At 36.3% G+C, this 16,633-nt stretch overlaps 3 protein-coding genes across 8 annotated transcripts in view; 2 read left to right on the forward strand and 1 right to left on the reverse strand.

The window, feature by feature from the left end:
* Positions 1–28: 28 nt before the first annotated feature.
* On the forward strand, positions 29–1,215 carry LOC100647605 (N-acetyltransferase family 8 member 3). The gene is made up of 2 exons (XM_003393484.4): positions 29–476; positions 660–1,215. The coding sequence occupies exons 1-2, from the start codon at positions 178–180 to the stop codon at positions 1,168–1,170; spliced, it is 810 nt and encodes a 269-aa protein (XP_003393532.1). The 5' UTR covers positions 29–177; the 3' UTR covers positions 1,171–1,215.
* A 149-nt stretch (positions 1,216–1,364) lies between these two features.
* LOC100647407 (L-galactose dehydrogenase) lies at positions 1,365–5,469 on the reverse strand. Of its 4 annotated transcripts, none has more exons than XM_012315166.3 (8): positions 5,315–5,469; positions 4,248–4,388; positions 3,977–4,094; positions 3,715–3,876; positions 3,417–3,650; positions 3,202–3,333; positions 2,944–3,116; positions 1,365–1,541 (listed from the first exon to the last, which is right to left on the reverse strand). In XM_012315166.3, exons 2-8 carry the CDS (start codon positions 4,382–4,384, stop codon positions 1,466–1,468), a joined length of 1,032 nt encoding a protein of 343 aa, XP_012170556.2. In that variant the 5' UTR covers positions 4,385–4,388; positions 5,315–5,469; the 3' UTR covers positions 1,365–1,465. The 4 variants fall into 4 exon arrangements, with proteins under 4 accessions (XP_012170556.2, XP_012170559.2, XP_003393531.2 ...); XM_012315169.3 differs by having other exon boundaries at positions 5,364–5,454; XM_003393483.4 differs by having other exon boundaries at positions 4,952–5,445.
* Positions 5,470–12,143: 6,674 nt separating this feature from the next.
* LOC105666842 (lachesin) overlaps positions 12,144–16,633 on the forward strand; it is a 224,584-nt gene continuing 220,094 nt past the window's right edge. For 2 of the 3 annotated variants that reach the window (XR_007227608.1, XM_048414182.1), the window contains exon 1: positions 12,147–12,847. The gene's annotated coding sequence lies outside the window, so the exon portion shown is untranslated. Of the gene's footprint in view, positions 12,848–16,633 lie in introns of all 3 variants that reach the window. The other variant, XM_048414186.1, reaches the window with a different exon arrangement.

Below are 16,633 nucleotides of genomic sequence, written 5' to 3' on the forward strand. Positions count from 1 at the left end.
TTAATATATATATATACACATACTTGAGAGCAAATTACTAATTTGATATTTGTATTAGCTGTAGATGGCGAACATATCGAAAATATAACCTCATAATATCTTAATTTATATTTAATCTGCATTTCGTTCGTTAATTATGTATAAAAGTTGTAAAGAGTGAGATAATTGTTTTCCAAAATGAATCGTATTATAGTAGTACGAAGCTATAAACCAGGCGATGAAATTAATTGTAGGGAGTTAGTGAAAGCGGGCGTAATGTCTTCTCTAAGTTCGACGTTTTTGGGAATTGTATTTAAAGAATTGACTTTTCAATTGATGATATTGTTTGCTGCTATAATGTTTATTTTTTTTGGACTGCCCTTAACAGTTTGCGTTTTTGTTATTCCTCTCGTCATTTTGTTGGTATATGTTGGAACTTATATAGCTTTCACTGTGAAAACTATGGAAGTTAATGAAGAAGTTTCTAATATACCAAGGTAAAAACTTTTTATATGAATATATTCTTTAATGCTAATGTTAAGACGTTAATATCAAAACTATAATCCTTTCCATAATTAAAATGTATTAATATAGTATTGCATGAAATTTTTGTTATGAAAACAAAGTATTTCAGATAAAAGTAAATATCAGCATAAAAACTTCTGCATTTATTATAACAGGATTTATATGTCTAATGCCTTTTCATGCTTTTGGGTTGCTGAAGCATTTGAACCTTACCTAATGACACATAATCCAAAGAATGTACATTATACCATAATGACAGAACAACAATTTCGTGATTCAAACATTGACATTTCATCTCAGATTAAGAAGATTGTAGGAACTATTGCTTTATGTAAAAGCTATAGATTAGATAAAGGTGCATGGATCAAAAGGCTCTATGTACATGAGCGATATAGAAGAAAAGGAATAGCTTCATGCCTTATAAATGTTGCTGTGCAATTTGCTATTACTGAAGGATACAGTTGTGCTAATCTTGTTGCCTCAGAATATACAGATGGTGGCAGAGAACTATCTCTTAAGAAAGGTTTTGAATTGCAACAAATGTACCACAAACCAATTTTGGGCTCACTTATAACTGTGTTAATGTATGAATTGACATATCAAATTAAACCTGGTGAAGCTGATTATGTGCCTGTAGTTTACACTAGATCAATGCTTAACAAATAAGAATTTAGAATTAGATCTAGAAGAATTAAATTTAAAAAGAAAGAATTAGATCTGATATTTTTTTAAATACACAACCAGATTTTTATAAATTTTTTAGACTGAGACCATATCTTCCGAAACATATCTAAAGATTGCATTTATAGTTTACTTTATTAAAATATTTGTGTTATATAAAGTTAAATATACTAAAAATATAGTTTTTGTAGAAAATTTATTATATATATTAGCATTTAACATATTATAGAAAATCATGTTAACAGTATAATGAAATTATGTGCAAAAAAACATATTTCTCTTATTTTTTCATACATTCCCAGTATGTTTTAAGTTCTTTGTTTTCCCAGTGTTTCTCTGTTATTTTACATAAATACCTGGAATAAAAAGAAGGATCATTTTATATTTTTTTATTATAAGAAGTAATCTCTAATTTCTGTTTCTGAATTTTTTAAATTTTGGACATAAGTATAATTGAATTATTTCATGTATTATCAATTAACCATTGCCTTATTGTTATGAGTCCAAATGATTTATTAAGCGAAAACTGTTATTTTAATAATTGACAACTTACCAAATTCATATCAACCTAAATATAATAGGTACTTATTTATCACAGAAATATAGTAGATAAAATGTAATCCCATGTCAGATCAGATACTTTAAAAATCTTTGAGAACGAGGACTATTGGCACATGGAACACAATGTATGTTTTTTTAAATATGTGAGTTTATGGTTTATAAAAACATGGTAATCCACATAAAAAAAGTTAATTATTACTACCACAAAATAACTACTACAAGACAACTACTACAACACAAATATTTCTTCTAATTATTTTGTGAAATTAATTTAATTAAAATTTTTATATCCAAAATAATAAACATGTAATTTTGTAAAATACATTGCCCTATCCCTAGAATGAATCTCCCATAAAATAGTATTAACTAATTTAATATGGCATACAAATAATATAATTTTTTAAAATTTACTACTACATATATTACATGGCATAATTGTACATATAACTGTAGTATCGGAAAGGATAGGATTAGGATAATTTAGATTTGTAAATTCTATTTATTTAAGATAAATAAAAATAACGGAGATTAATTGGACAGAGAACGATAAATGTTCAACTTGAACTAAACGCAAAAATCTTATTCTACTCAAATCACTCTCGCAACTCTATAACTCTAACAACTCAATTTCTCAACAACGCTAGCAACTCAGGCAACTCCGCTGACTCTCTCAACTCTACAACTCTACTCTTTGGCTTCTCGACTAACTCTGACCTTTCGACTCACTCTCACTTCTTGATTAATCGCTCAACGCTCCCGATCAACCGCTCAACGCTTCTCGATCAATAACTCTTTGAATTCAAATCGTCCCCCTCCATTAGCGCTATTTTTTCCTCTCTCTAATCCCATCCTGTTAACACTCCACAAGGACTAGGTGACTTTAGTCACATAGGCTTTTTTCTATATAAACTAATAACCAAAGGACAGACGACATTGTTTTGATTAGTTTCTAACCAGGTTTTTTCCTCACGATACTACATAACTTTATATATATTATATTTGTTTTCATAAGTTGAAGTGTGATAAAAGAATTCTTTTTTTGCTAAAAACTGTTATTAGTAAGATGTTATTAGTAAACTTTTAAAACGTGGTTTATTTGTTACATTATATAAGGAAATAAAGTAATATATACTAAGAAAACATTTTTCCACTATACTGTTAGTAATTAAAAACCAGCTACTTTGATGTTATACTTACTTTTCCTGAATTTCTTGAAGCACATTTTTTTCCTTATCTGTAATTCCATTTTTAACAACATCAAGGTTCATCTGCAGTTCTTTTAAATTTTGCATTCCGACTAAATATGTAGCAATATCTTCGCATTGCATAGAATACCATAATGCTAACTTGGCTAATTCTATATCATGATCCTGCAAAGATAAGTTCTCATTATGTCATAAATAAATTATTCTCCAATACAAATTTATATTATGTTAGTGTTTCAAATTTATATACCTTACAATATGCAGCAGCATTTGCACATATTTCTTTCGTTTGTTCTGAACCGGGATGCCAAGTTGGTGCACCCTTACTAGTTAGAAGTCCCATACATGGCGCAGAAGCATTAATTATACCAATATTACGTTTCTAAAAAATTGGTACATTTCTTTAAACTGCTAACAAATATTATTCTGAGAAATATGGATATTTAATTTACTGCGAAATTCTACCTTGAAAAATGGAATATATTCAGATAAAGTATTATCTATTAGCGTATGCCTTGAATAGCTCAGTACGCAAGAAATTTTAATATTACTTTTCTCAATACATTCCTTCAAAATGGATACCGGATATCCAGTGATACCAATGTACTTTGCCTTGCGCTCCGCAACTTGTATTGACAGTTCTGGTAAGGTTTGTGTAATTATTATGTGTAAACTTGGTGCAAATTCGATATCATGAACCTATAAGAAATACATGTTACTAATTGATAAATGAAATTAACCATAAAAAGTTGATGGTTCTTACTTGGATGACATCGACATAATCCAAACCCAAAAGTTGCAAGCTTTTAAGGAAACTATTTCTAGTTTTTTCTTTGGAAAAATTGAACATATTTTCGTGATTTAATTCATATCGTCCGACTTTTGTCGCGATATAATATGCCTTACGTGGAATGCCTTTCAGTGCCTAGATACATTAAATAAGCATTAAACATTAAGTAAAAATTAAATAAATTAAAAAAAGGTATATGTTTAATATGTGTATTATAATATGCAAAAAAGAATACTTTTCCAATAGTAGCTTCGGAGCGACCTTGACCATACCATGGTGAGGTATCAATGTAATTGATCCCCTGTTTTATTCCTTGACGTATCGCTTCAATTGCTTGATCTTCATCATACGTACTGTCGCCGTATCAACATATGAAAGTATGAAATTATCGTAATATTAAATTTTAAAAATATTTATAAAAACATTTTTTTCATAATTTTTTTATAAATATTAAAGCTCATGTTATGTATGGAATAATAAATTTTGAATAAAAATTAAGTACCAACCCATAATGACAACCAAGCGGTCCGCCACCAAATGATAATTTGCTGACCATCAATCCGGTTTTGCCGAAAGGTCTATATTCCATAGCCTTAACGGCTTCCAAATCATGAAAACCTTCAACGTATGTCGGTGGTAACATATTTCTAAATATTAGTAACGAAATTAATTAAATGTAGAAATGTTAATATATCTTTCTTAAATTTAATTGTGTATATCGTGGAAAGTATTTTATTTAAGAAAGTGAATGAAATATATTACGTTTTAAAGATGAATTAATCAGTTAAATATTGGAATGTAAATAGTATGAACATCATTATTTGATGTTAAACAAACAGAATAAAATAAAAGTAATAAGCGGGAATAGAGTTTTATATTGGAAACGAAACTGCTTGTGTGCTGTATGACTATGTGCAACAGCAATAGTAATATAATACATACGCATCGTATACATTATTACTTTTGCAATAAAACCACTTTATTATACATACATTTTTTTATTTTTTTGTATAGGCTAAACTTTTTTCGTTATAAGCTTCAAAAATTTTTCAAATGTTTATCGTATTTGATGTATATTATATGTATGTATGTACGTCTGTGGTTGAAGTACAATTTGCGCTTTTACCATAAGATTCTATTGTACTTCAAGAATCGAGTTAGCGTTAACCGTAATTATATTAAATCTTACGAATAATTTTTAAATACTAACGTATAAGATGATTTATATTTAACACTTAAAGTACATCGCACGATTTTCGCAGTAGAGCGTAAGGAGCACTTGAATAAACACATTATTCTTATGTCTATCAAATATAAGTATATTTCTTTTATATTTTTGGTGTTCAAGAACCAAGACACTTTGAATAGAGCGCGAGCACTTTGAAACTGACATTTTCCACGATAACATTATCTTCTTTCGAATTGGTGATAAATAAAAACAGTTACAAATAAACAATACTAACACGAATCGAATGTCATGATAATGTCATGATGTAATGATTATATGTTATATATACACTTTGTTTTGATTATGATTATATATAACGTATATAACTATGATCTATTTATGTACCTATCTATTATATTTATACAGAAACAAATAAAATCTGTTTTCAAGTTACGTGTGAAGAATTTTTATGAATCTCCTCTTTTCCAACGATTCGCAAACTTAGGAGTCAATGCTAAGATGATAAGAATGGGACTGGCTGTAAATATTCAGCTCTGAGCATTAATCGAATCCAGTAGTGCCATCTTCTTAAACTGAACGAATTCGAATATTATTTGTGCGATACTAGGCAGTTCACACGAGGTACACGCCAGTTACAGATCAAATACGTATAAAATTTTGTAGGACGTTACGTTACCGATATTCGGTAAATGAAAATTGGCGCCAACTCCACGCTTCTGATAGCGTTAAAAGCAATATAGCTGTCCTGTCAAACTTTGAACGCGCGAATGTCGTGAAAACCCATTAATCACATTTTTAAAGAAAAAATATCCTTCGTTGCTGTGAATTTTTGCACAAACAAGGTAAGATATACATTACATTTACTAATATGCAATTCTTCCTTGAATTTACGCTTATGCAAAAATAAGAGTAGTTTTTGAAAGCTTACGTTATATCGTACAATGTTGGTACATACACATGTAAGCGTAATAGCAAAATAAAACATAGTCAAGCGGACGAACTTATTACTTTAAAAGCCTGTGAATTGCGTCGGCAGGAGAAGTAACGAAGGGAATTCCAGGATTTTTATGCTACTACTAAATAATAAAATTAGTACGCTGTTAACAGTACGCCGTGCACCGGCGGTTAAAGCTAATTTAATGATTTTCGTTATTGGCTCGAGCATCGTAAAGCTATCCGAGCCCATCTGTTGCCCGCGTAGATTTTAATATCGCTCCACTCATTTGCACCGCCTGAATCGAACGCCCGGCTTGCTATTTCAACGTTTTCAATTCTCCAACGATTTGTTTATAACTCTTTCGCCAACGTCGAATGGCTATCATCAATTTATCGTATTCTATAGTTTTCGTCAATTTCTTCAATTTCCAAAGCTTTTAAATGGCGAACGTAGGGAAAATGATCAAAGGGCATTAAGTCCAATTTCATAATAATTGGCAACTAAGCAACGACAACGTTACTTTCTCTAATATTCCGCAAGGTTTAATTAATCTTCCGTAAGTGCTATTCGAATCACGATTTCAGTTAAAAGTTTTTAATTTTACTCGTATGACAAAGATAGGTGGTATGCCTGTATCGTTCCTATTTCATTTCTTGGTATACAGAATGTTCGGCTACTGTTTCAACATAATTTAAGGAGAAAATCAAGAATAAAAAAATTGTGTGTTTCGGCTTTGTTTTTTAGTTATTGTGAGTTAACTCATCCATTTGCAAAGATTTTTCTTCTTGTATTTTCTTGCATACATTTTACAGGATTTAACGTACGGTAAGTAACGGTATCCCACAATCATTGGTCTATTTTGAAAACGCTTTGCATGTCCGAAAGTTCTGCAAATGTATACGTTTTGGCTAACAAAAACTCGCGCAAGTTCTTATGGTTTTCCACGAGTAAGCAGGTTTAACGTTCAATCTACCATTTCTTTTGCAAAACGTCGCGCTGGTTTGCTTACGTCTCTGGATACCATAGTCTTCTCTACAACTAGTACGAGCTAAGCTGCTGCTCATGTATCGTTCGAATGAGGATCGCTGTGCGCCCCGCTGCTTAGGCTGACCTCCCTTTGCTCGTGTAAGGAGGTTTGCTGGCGTGCAGGCGATATTTTGGCCGATTTTTAATTGTCAGTAACTAAACAAACAAAACCGAAAACGTAATGTTTTATTTTTGATTTTCATCTTATTTGGGCGTCAAGAATCAGCCCTTAAATTATGTTGAAACAGTAGCCGAATACTTGTATAAAAGTAACACGAAGTAACAAGAAACCTTAGTTTTTCGAGCAACGATCCTCTCGTCCGTGAATATCGTCACTTTTTAATGTTGGTAAGGTAGAAGGGATAGAAATCGCGTAGAGATCGCATGGAATCGACAGTGTACGGAACGTGTTGAAATCAAAGGGTACAATTAAAGTCACCATTAAAGTGGCATCGTCAGGTGCGATCCTTTACGAACGACGCTCACGATACTCGTGACTGTGCTCCATTTCCAACGGTAACGCTTTGCCGTGTTCGAGAGGAAGTTAGAGTTAGCACATCAAGTCACCGAGTTGTTCAATAATTCCGCTGGGTATTGCAAAGGAACAACGAGACGAGTACTGGCCTTTCGTCGTGTCGTTACTAGCTTTTCCTTTCGTCCTCTTGTTCCTCCCTCTGCTTTTTCCGATATGCTCCGCCTCTGAAGGGAATGAGACTGAAGAAAAGAAAGGCAGAGAGAGAAAGGGAGAGAGAGAGAGAGGCAAGTGACAGTGGCTCGTTTATTAATAAACGAAAAAAGAAGAGGATAAAAGGGGAGTAAAGCGAGGAATGGGTATTAGAGGATGAGAGTGGCGGTTGAGTAGAGGCCAGGATGAAAAGGAACGAAGTGGTAGGGCGGCGCGTGACACGGGGTTTAAGGAAGCCGCCGAATATATACGCGCGCTGATCGTTCGCCAGCCGTTTTAACAATTCGCGACGCGTCCGCGTTAACAGCGTTACGACAACAAGCTCGAGTTGTAGAAACTTATAACGAGAAAATAATGAACCCGGTTCACCAAGTCTGCTTGGAATGCGAGCCCGGTGTATACCCAACCTCTCGCAAGTAGCTGTCCCGGCTCTCTCACTCGTTTCACCGTTTCTCGGTTTAACCACCTTTTCGATTTTCCGCCGCTTTTCATGGCCCCTCTCTCCGTCCTGGTTCTATTCTAATTTTAGTTCTTCGTTCCCGTCGCACGATCCACCTCTGTCGTCGTTTTGTTCGTTTCATATTTTCATTTTACCATTCACCTTCACCTGTTCGTTTCCTTTTGCTTTCTCGCGTCGGCCTTCTTCTCTTCGTTTAGTTGTTCAATTCGTTCTTTCTTCTTCTTCGTTCCTTTGTCCTGTCTTACTTGGATTACTCCTTTCTTTCTTCATTCCCTTTCCACGTAAAGGAATATTTGAATGTTGAGGATTCCACGATGGAAGAAAGGGAGTCCATGAAAGGAAAACGGGACACAGTACACGGCGAATCCGAGAGCGGCGCTTGTATTGAACGCAAGAGGACGAATCGAGCGTGGAATTTCTCGGTGGAATCTGCAGCCCTGAACGTAGCGAAGACAGAAAAGACTGATGTCCTGTATCCTGTCCTGGATCGCCTTTCCCGACCGATTGAAGAAGGACGACGGAGAAAAAAGGAGAAAAAAGGAGTAGAACGCCGTTGGTATCCGGAATGGATTACGGAATCGGATGGAATAGCGGACCGGAAAGTCCTCCTTGTCTATTCTAGCGCGACACCTCATCATTCCGCCACGTTCGCCGAGGTATCCTTCCGACGTACACCGTATTTCGATCTTTCCCCGAGGCGTGTACGGTGATTTAAGTCACTGTTTACGTTTTCGTGTCTTTCGCAGTCCTCCTTCCCGGCCAGGGATCTCATAGGAATTCGTATTCGCTCCCGATCTGCTTCCTATACCTTCTATACGTAAATCCAACCTAGTATTAGATCAAACATTGTCATGTTATCGAAAATCGAAAAGGAATGGTCGAATTCCGCTGCATCGTAAAAAATAATGTAATTCTGCTTGAGAGTCCTTCGATTCGGTAAGTTTACAAGTTTCAGGCTTTTGCGTAATTTTTAAATTTCGCTATATTCGACGCATAAACGATAGAATTTGAGAAATGTAATAAAAATTGTTAAATATCAAGCACATTATACGAAAATAATAATCGAAATATCGATTCGCCGTGACGACGTGTTAACATTAGGAGATTCTTGTATCTCTAAGGATAGATTACACGCGCGATGCATATTGTTAGACGGGACAACGAGGAAGTACGGTGTTAACTGAAACACGAAATCAGATGTGTTTCACGATATGCGCAAAAACGAAATGCTTGCCATTGAATTAGCATACTATCATTTAAACAGGCATTCCGGATGCGTCATCCGGTCGTCATTAGTAGCGCTCATTGAAGGTCCATTGAAAGCTGGATCCAGTCCTACAGACTAATTACAGTCCGGCGTATACGGTATCGGAAGCAGTCACGGATCTATAAAAGGGCTGCGGAACACGTACTACTTACCATCTGCCAGCATCTACGTATGCGTTTGGTATTGTGTACATTAATGAAACCGAACATTCTACTTTTACGACATTCTATCAGTTGATTCTCGTAATTTCAGTGACGTTACGTTCGTTACATTTCACTGTTATACGTTTCAACTAATTTTCGTTCTTTAAGAAATACAAGTTTTAAGAGCTGTATTTCATTCTACACGTTCGTCGGCGATCTTGCCTTACAGAATATTTTGTAGTAATTTTTTAAACAACTTTAGGAAGTAATGGATTTTATTTATATATTAGCTTCGTTGAAAATAATAATTGGAAAGTTGGATGATAGGTATCCAAGTATTATTTTTTATTTGATCTTTGGTTAATTGCTATGGATACATTTTGATAAACAGGATTTGGTAATCCGAAGTAAAGGATAAGTCACTAAAGCCAGGAAATAATGCCTGGGTGATGGACATTTATTGTTTTCATAAAACACGAAGAAACAAGGGTTTTTCAATGGAATTTTTGACACATCTACTTGCCGGACGAGAAGAGAAGGTGAAAGATAATGTCGCCCAAATCAATCATGGTAACATCGAGGTCGAGTGTTTTTATTCCATTACTTTGGGCAACGCCGTCTTCCTAACCACTTACTTAACCTGCATCCTTATCTCTTCTGTGTCGAGACTCGATGGTCTCGACAACTTAAATATTATCCGCCGTTCGATTCTTTCCTTGTCACGCGAAAACGGTAGTATCATAGTACGTTATTTAAAAGGCAGATATAGCGTCTTAACTCTAATTCATCGTAACACAGATGCTCAAATAAGATTCTTACCGCACCACGCGATCCTTTTTTCTCGCTTTGATCGAAAGATTCAACGATTAGTTTGATTCTCTGTTTATCGTTTCGCGGAATCGATATCTCAGAGATAGAGAACGATGACAAATATTACTGAACCTTAATCGAGAATTTGGAAGGCGTCTGTAAGACACGACGAAGCTTTTGCTTCGGAAGCTATCTCGTTTACGCTTTAAACTGAATTTTTCATCATTTTCCGTAGTCATCTATAGCTTACGGCTGCGCCAAAGTTTCTGTATTATAAGTATTACCTTTATCTGAGGATAAGTAGTTTTTGCTTTTTCATAGAATTTCATAGAATTTCCCAAAGATTCTTATGAACGCTAGATTATACAAATTTCAGGCACATTATAAAAAATGGCACGCAAAACAGAGGATCAGGGAAAGGAAAAAGGATAAATAATGCTTCCAAAGTCCACGATTCAACGGAAAAGTGAAATTCATCGGACTTAACCAGATGTAAAAAATTAAAGAGGGTTTACGTCAGAAGTACTTGAAATCTGTGCGTCAGCTGTTTTAAGTCTTTAAAATATCACCGTGCTAGGGATTGATAAATGGAAAAGGGGAACGTAAGGGGAAGGGAGAAAGTGACAAGAGAAATACATCCGACAACGAAGAGAAATACGACCGAACCATTCGAAAAAACGCATTATGCTGGTCGGTCTCGTTATAGGGGTTGTAAATAAAAACTTCGCCGCTCGTATCTGCATTTCAACCACACCCTGGGCCATTTGCATCTCATTTCGAACGTTATATCTGTTTCATTAACGAAGTGGACAGTAGATTGCCATTCCATCGATTACACGCGTTACAGTTGCTTTTGTGCGTACTACGTATTAAAAATGGAGTTCATTTTAACAAACAGATATCCCTTATCGGATTATTAACAATTTTCATCTACCACGCTTTACGAAACAGATGTAAGGTTTTAATCAGAGATTTATTACACGAAGTGAGAAATAATATTACAAGCGTTCGTACATACAGAAGTATAGTTTTATCTATGAAATTGTATTATTCGTTGTTTCGTTTAGATTTTCGAAATAAATAGCGAAAGCTTGATGTTTCTTCTTGCGATGGTTTCGCGAATAGAGAAAACGTGTATGCAACACTAATTTACATATGTAACGGATGTGTCGGAATTTGCACACTTGCCAAAAACGGAGTGTTCTTCCAGAGATACAATATCCCTCTCAGCATTTTCATGCTTACGAGCCATGTCGGGATTAACGATTATATGTCACATTGAAAAATATTTTATACAATCTACCAACGATATCTGTTAATTTTTCATAATTTCATCTATACGTATTCTTCAAATCGTATTTTATTCATTTACCATCACTATGCACCACCGATCGTTACGCTCCATGTACCAATCCATTTATCCCAATTATCGATTCTCAATTATCAAATTAAAATGAAAACCCATAATCGATTATACTCACTTCAAGTTCATATCAAGCATACAGGAAGTATCAACCACAGAATTATTCTCTTTTTCCTAGCTCACTGATCTTCGCACATATTGATCGCTTTTATCCGTTAACTATAATAAACTTGATCGGAAGAAGCGTGTCGATGGTCACAGGGGATGCTCTATCGTGGAAAAGGGTTCTCCGGTCATCTTGAGGAAGAGGTGCGGCGTGAAGTGGCACGATCAGACGCGAAGAGAACAGGGGAAGAGCGGCGTGAAGCAAACCGGCCAAAAACGGACAAGGAAGAAGAGCAGAGAAGCCGAGAGGGCTCACCACGGCGGAGGGGTGCAGGTAGTTGCACGTGGAGGCGGAGCGACGCCGCGCGTCGTGTCTAGCTAGCGACGTTGAGCGTCCTGCCCCCAAAGCGTCGGGTGGGGAGCCGTGGTGAACGCAGTTCTCGACGGATCGCCGAGAAGGTGTAACGGTGTTGCTAGATGCGAGTGACGGCGAGGCGTACGAAAAGCCACGTGATCGACTCTTTCACCGGCTGAACGTGACAGCTGAACGCGGCGACAGCCTCCGCGATCATTCGTTCCACTTCTTCGTCGTCGACCTTCAACCACTTAAGGAGTGTCACTGCTCTATATTGTCGTAAATTCCTCGAGTCTCGACGCGAAACAAAACCTAAACAGATCATGGCAGCAAACGTAAAGCATGGTTGATCGTTGAGCCGCGTTTTATGCAAAAATTTATATATGGTTTATATTTTCGATCGAGCTCTTCCGTTATCTTTGCTCGTCGAATATGAGTGATGTTCCGGTTCGTGAGCGAAAGAAGTCGTATGTCGATCAAAGACGCGTTTAAATTGTTTATTTGGTCCGGAAAATCAGGATAGCTTTCGAGAGGGGGGCGTGTTTAATTTGATCGTCGTTGAAACACGCGGATTGAGACATGCCAGAGAAACGTAGTTAACCAGATACGTGATTCTTGTGTGATACAACGTGACCGGCGCGGCATCGTGCAGTGTTTAAGGGTGTTGAAGGTGCGTCCAATGAAGGGATAAGAATGTCACCGGTGCTACAGCGGTAGAAGGTGTCACGGATCTGGGATTTTCGAGGCTGAGGAGCGCTTAGATAAGGTAAGTGCCAAGTTTTTTATCATAGTTGATTTTTATTCGGAACAAAAGAATGATCGCACTGATCGATCGGCTGTTTCGACGCTTTCGACATCCTTGAATGATGGAATATATAACAATAGGGACGTGAAGATTATGGATTAGATCGTGAAAAGTTTGAATAACGAACCATATCTATTAAATAGCAGTAGCCAGTCGGAGCAGATCTCGAGATTTTTATTTTTTTTTTTTTTTGTTATAAAATATATTAGAAAATTAAGACTTCAAAGACTCGACAATTTCTTCGACTCGTTTGTCTGTAAATTTTTAACAAATTTAGAACCAATTAACGAAACGATAAAAATAATAATTAATATATTGCACATAGATCTATGAAGTGCGCATAAATAAGCCTCATTACACATAGTTAAGAAGGATATTTTTTCTTCATATCCCGATAATACACCGGTTTAATGTATAAAACCGCTTAAAGCAAGTTAAACGAAAGAAAAAAATAATGAGATTTTTACGGAATCATTTTCCACACGATTAACTTTCTACAATGGAGGAACTTTAATCGCGCAAAGTTTCCACGCTTTCTTCCGAATAGAATAATAGAACACATTCAAAACAGAAATGCGCGAAGATCGCTAACTTCGACTGTTTATTTTTCTTTCTTTCTTTTTCTTCGTTTCCTAGCCTCAGAAACGAAACGCTAGGTTAGTAGTCGATGGCCAATGGTGTAGTATCCCGTTTATTTCTGTCTCCTTTTTTTTACTTTCGTCTTTTTCTCTCTCCTCTCTCTTTCTATCTCTATATTTACTTGTTCATGCTACTTGAACAAAAGTCACTGTCGCGGTCCATGGAAGTGGATGGATTACTCGGTGTTTCTGCATTGATTCTCCTTCTCCATAGCCTTAATTGAGGTTCTAAATCTGGACAAGCGCTTTTACACTTCCTTTTGTGACACTTTGTTGCCGCGTACCAACGAAACTGGTTTCTTCCCTCTGCACGAAATTACACCGTGTAATCTTTTCCTTTTATGGTTTTTACTGCGCACTAAAAGCTTTTTTGTTTTCTTCTTTTTAATTGCGTGCCCGTGCAGACATAGCTACAGCCCGTGTTGCTGTTTAAAGTTTCGCGGGTGCACGAGAAGCAAAGTGAGACGGAGACACGTAGTTAAACGCAGTGTCTTGCCAGGTTGTAAATACGTATGTAACTGTCGTTTATTACTTCCAGTTAAATTATCGTTCCTCGTTATCAGCGACGACACGCATTAAATTTAGGAGAGGTTTTTGCTTTACGAAACACCGTTTTATTAATTCTCTTTTTCACGTAACACGAGACATTGGAATATTATTTTTTATATAAGCTTATAGAAACCAATCATTTCGGAATTTTCTTCGTGGAACATCATAAAGCAATTGAATCCATCGAACGATATTGAATCCTTACACGCAAACCGTATCAGTTGCGGCACTTGTCGACGTATCGTGGGATATCGTTACAAAAATTGAAACTGACTGATATTGATACAATTTTACTGATACACGACCGTAAACTTTAAAGGTTGAATCTATGTGCCGTAACATGTCTTCGTCATCGGTCCTTGTAACTTCCCCCGTTGTTTCTAAATTACGGGAAAAATGAGAACGGAGAAAGAGAAAGATCAGAACAATTCGAGTATTTTATAGAGTGTCGATTAAGTGAGATTCGTAATTACTTATATCTATAGATATATCCATGAAAGAAATATCGAGAAAGAAATATTTTTAGTAGATATTAAAATAGATATAGATATAGGACACTCGAGAGAATATGGTCGATAAATTCATTACGCGATGTGAATAAAATATTGATAAAATTTACCTGACATCTGGAAAAGGTTCAGTACTCCGTAATTTCACAGAATACGTATTTATTACAAACAAAAACGAAGGAATTAATATAATATTTATTTGGTTCATGTTGATCGTCGAAATCGTGCGATCGCAAACATCTAGCAAATTGCTAGAATCGCGTGCGATAAATTTATTTTTCACTTATGCGTCCAAGGAAATACATATGGGAAAGGTGAAAGAATAAAAGATTCAAAGTTCCATTTGTATGCGGATCACGTCTCAGTAGCACATAGTTTTCTGACCACGAAGGCTATGTAAATATCCAATACACCGTATTCAGAAGTTTCGCGCGTACAGGCTCGAGAAACTAACGCGAGGATCAGCGGGAAAACGCGAAGAGATACATTCCTGTATACCATAGAAATAGATGTAGTTTAACTGGGAATGGGTCAAAGTGGAGGTAGTGGAACAAGTAGAATGCGACTGTTGGACAGGAAGAGGAAAAAATAGCCGAGACAAGGAGCCAACCAAGGTGAATCCTTTTAAACTACCATCCGCTTCACATTCCTGATTTCAGTTAAGGGTCTTGTCTATTTCCTTTTTCGGTTTCGAGAAGCCGGCGTGCATTATACGCTCGCGCGGCCGCCCCTGTAGAATGCAATGCATCACGGATAAGAGGGAAAAGGAAGGCGAAAGACGACGCCGCCCCTAGACTCTAGACTATCACTGACAGGCAAGTTTCGCTTCTTCTTGTCTCTTATTTGCTACTTTCCTCTCCATTAGAAGTGCGATCACTTTAATCACGCTTCTCGATTACCATTTGTCTGACGTTCTAGCCTGATTTGCGTGCATCGATAAACGTGGCTTTAACGAGCAACGAGTCGGAAGAAAGCATAGGGTAGTCTGATTTGCTTTTCTATACACGGATCTAAACGTGGTCCGCGAACATCTGTTTTCATTCAAATTTCTTCGAGCTGATGACCATGTGGTACATTTTTAAATACTCTAATCAATTGTTTTTTAATTTAAATTCTGTTGAAATAATTGTATAGATTTTATATTGGTATGTTACACGGTTTGTGACAATTTTAATGCGTCAGGTAATTCTCTGATAGTTTTATTTACTAAAATGTTAAACGTACAAGATAAAAAATATGCCACCACCCGTACGGTCTCCGTAAAAAATTTCGCTCGGTTTCGCAAGTCCTGCTGCGTTATCATCTGTGCAGCAACGAAGGGAAAGCTGTAGCTGATAGCGGACAACATCGCATTGGCCCATTGTTTTTAAAGAGTTTTACGTGCCATGCATCGGGTTTGAAAGGTATAAAATTGATTTATGCTCATTTCGCAGAGCACATTGTATTTCTCCCTTTTATCAAACTGGGATATAGTAAATATGCGATACACGAGCTACAAAATTAAAACAAAAACATCGAGTATTCGTTAAGTCAAAACACAGATCCGAACAATACGTTTCATTATATACGTAAACCGTAGCTAAATTAAGTAACAAATTTCTGTCGAACAATTAATATCTTTTTGCTTTTCGAGTGACTGTCACGAATAAAGCGTAAATAATGTATTCAGAAGTGTTTCAGCTCTTTTAAGTCGAGGTTAATGTTAATAACCCAACCCGAGCAGTCAAACGAGCCCCATGCGCGTCTCGATAGAACCCAGGACATTAATTTAACAGAGAGGTCATTAAGATTGTGATGAATGAAACGCATGCACTCTCTCTCTTGTGAATTCCACGCGATTCTTACGCCGTCGATGGAAAGGCAAAAATATTTCACTGTCGCCTCGTTCAGTCCACTACTTTTTCGCTGCTATTTCCCGCGTCTTGCCACAGCTTTCAAAGTATAGAAACGCGCCGGAATTAAATTACCTCTGAAGGTCTGCGACTAACTTTCCTCCTTCGAGTTATCAATATCCTCGCGAATCTTTGAACCTGGCGCGATTCTCCGACCCA

The sequence above is a fragment of the Bombus terrestris genome, chromosome 2 (assembly GCF_910591885.1).
Source record: "Bombus terrestris chromosome 2, iyBomTerr1.2, whole genome shotgun sequence".
Lineage (NCBI taxonomy): Eukaryota > Metazoa > Arthropoda > Insecta > Hymenoptera > Apidae > Bombus > Bombus terrestris.

Bases quoted from the DNA above. Each gene is read 5' to 3' on its own strand.
- LOC100647605 (XM_003393484.4), top strand. From the start codon at position 178: ATGAATCGTATTATAGTAGTACGAAGCTATAAACCAGGCGATGAAATT. The intron at 477-659 runs GTAAAAACTTTT...TTATTATAACAG, and splicing joins GAAGTTTCTAATATACCAAG to GATTTATATGTCTAATGCCT.
- LOC100647407 (XM_003393483.4), bottom strand. From the start codon at position 5,034: ATGTGTTTATTCAAGTGCTCCTTACGCTCTACTGCGAAAATCGTGCGA. The intron at 3,651-3,714 runs GTAAGAACCATC...TATTTCTTATAG, and splicing joins ATTATGTCGATGTCATCCAA to GTTCATGATATCGAATTTGC. The intron at 1,542-2,943 runs GTAAGTATAACA...TTTTTATTCCAG, and splicing joins CTTCAAGAAATTCAGGAAAA to GTATTTATGTAAAATAACAG.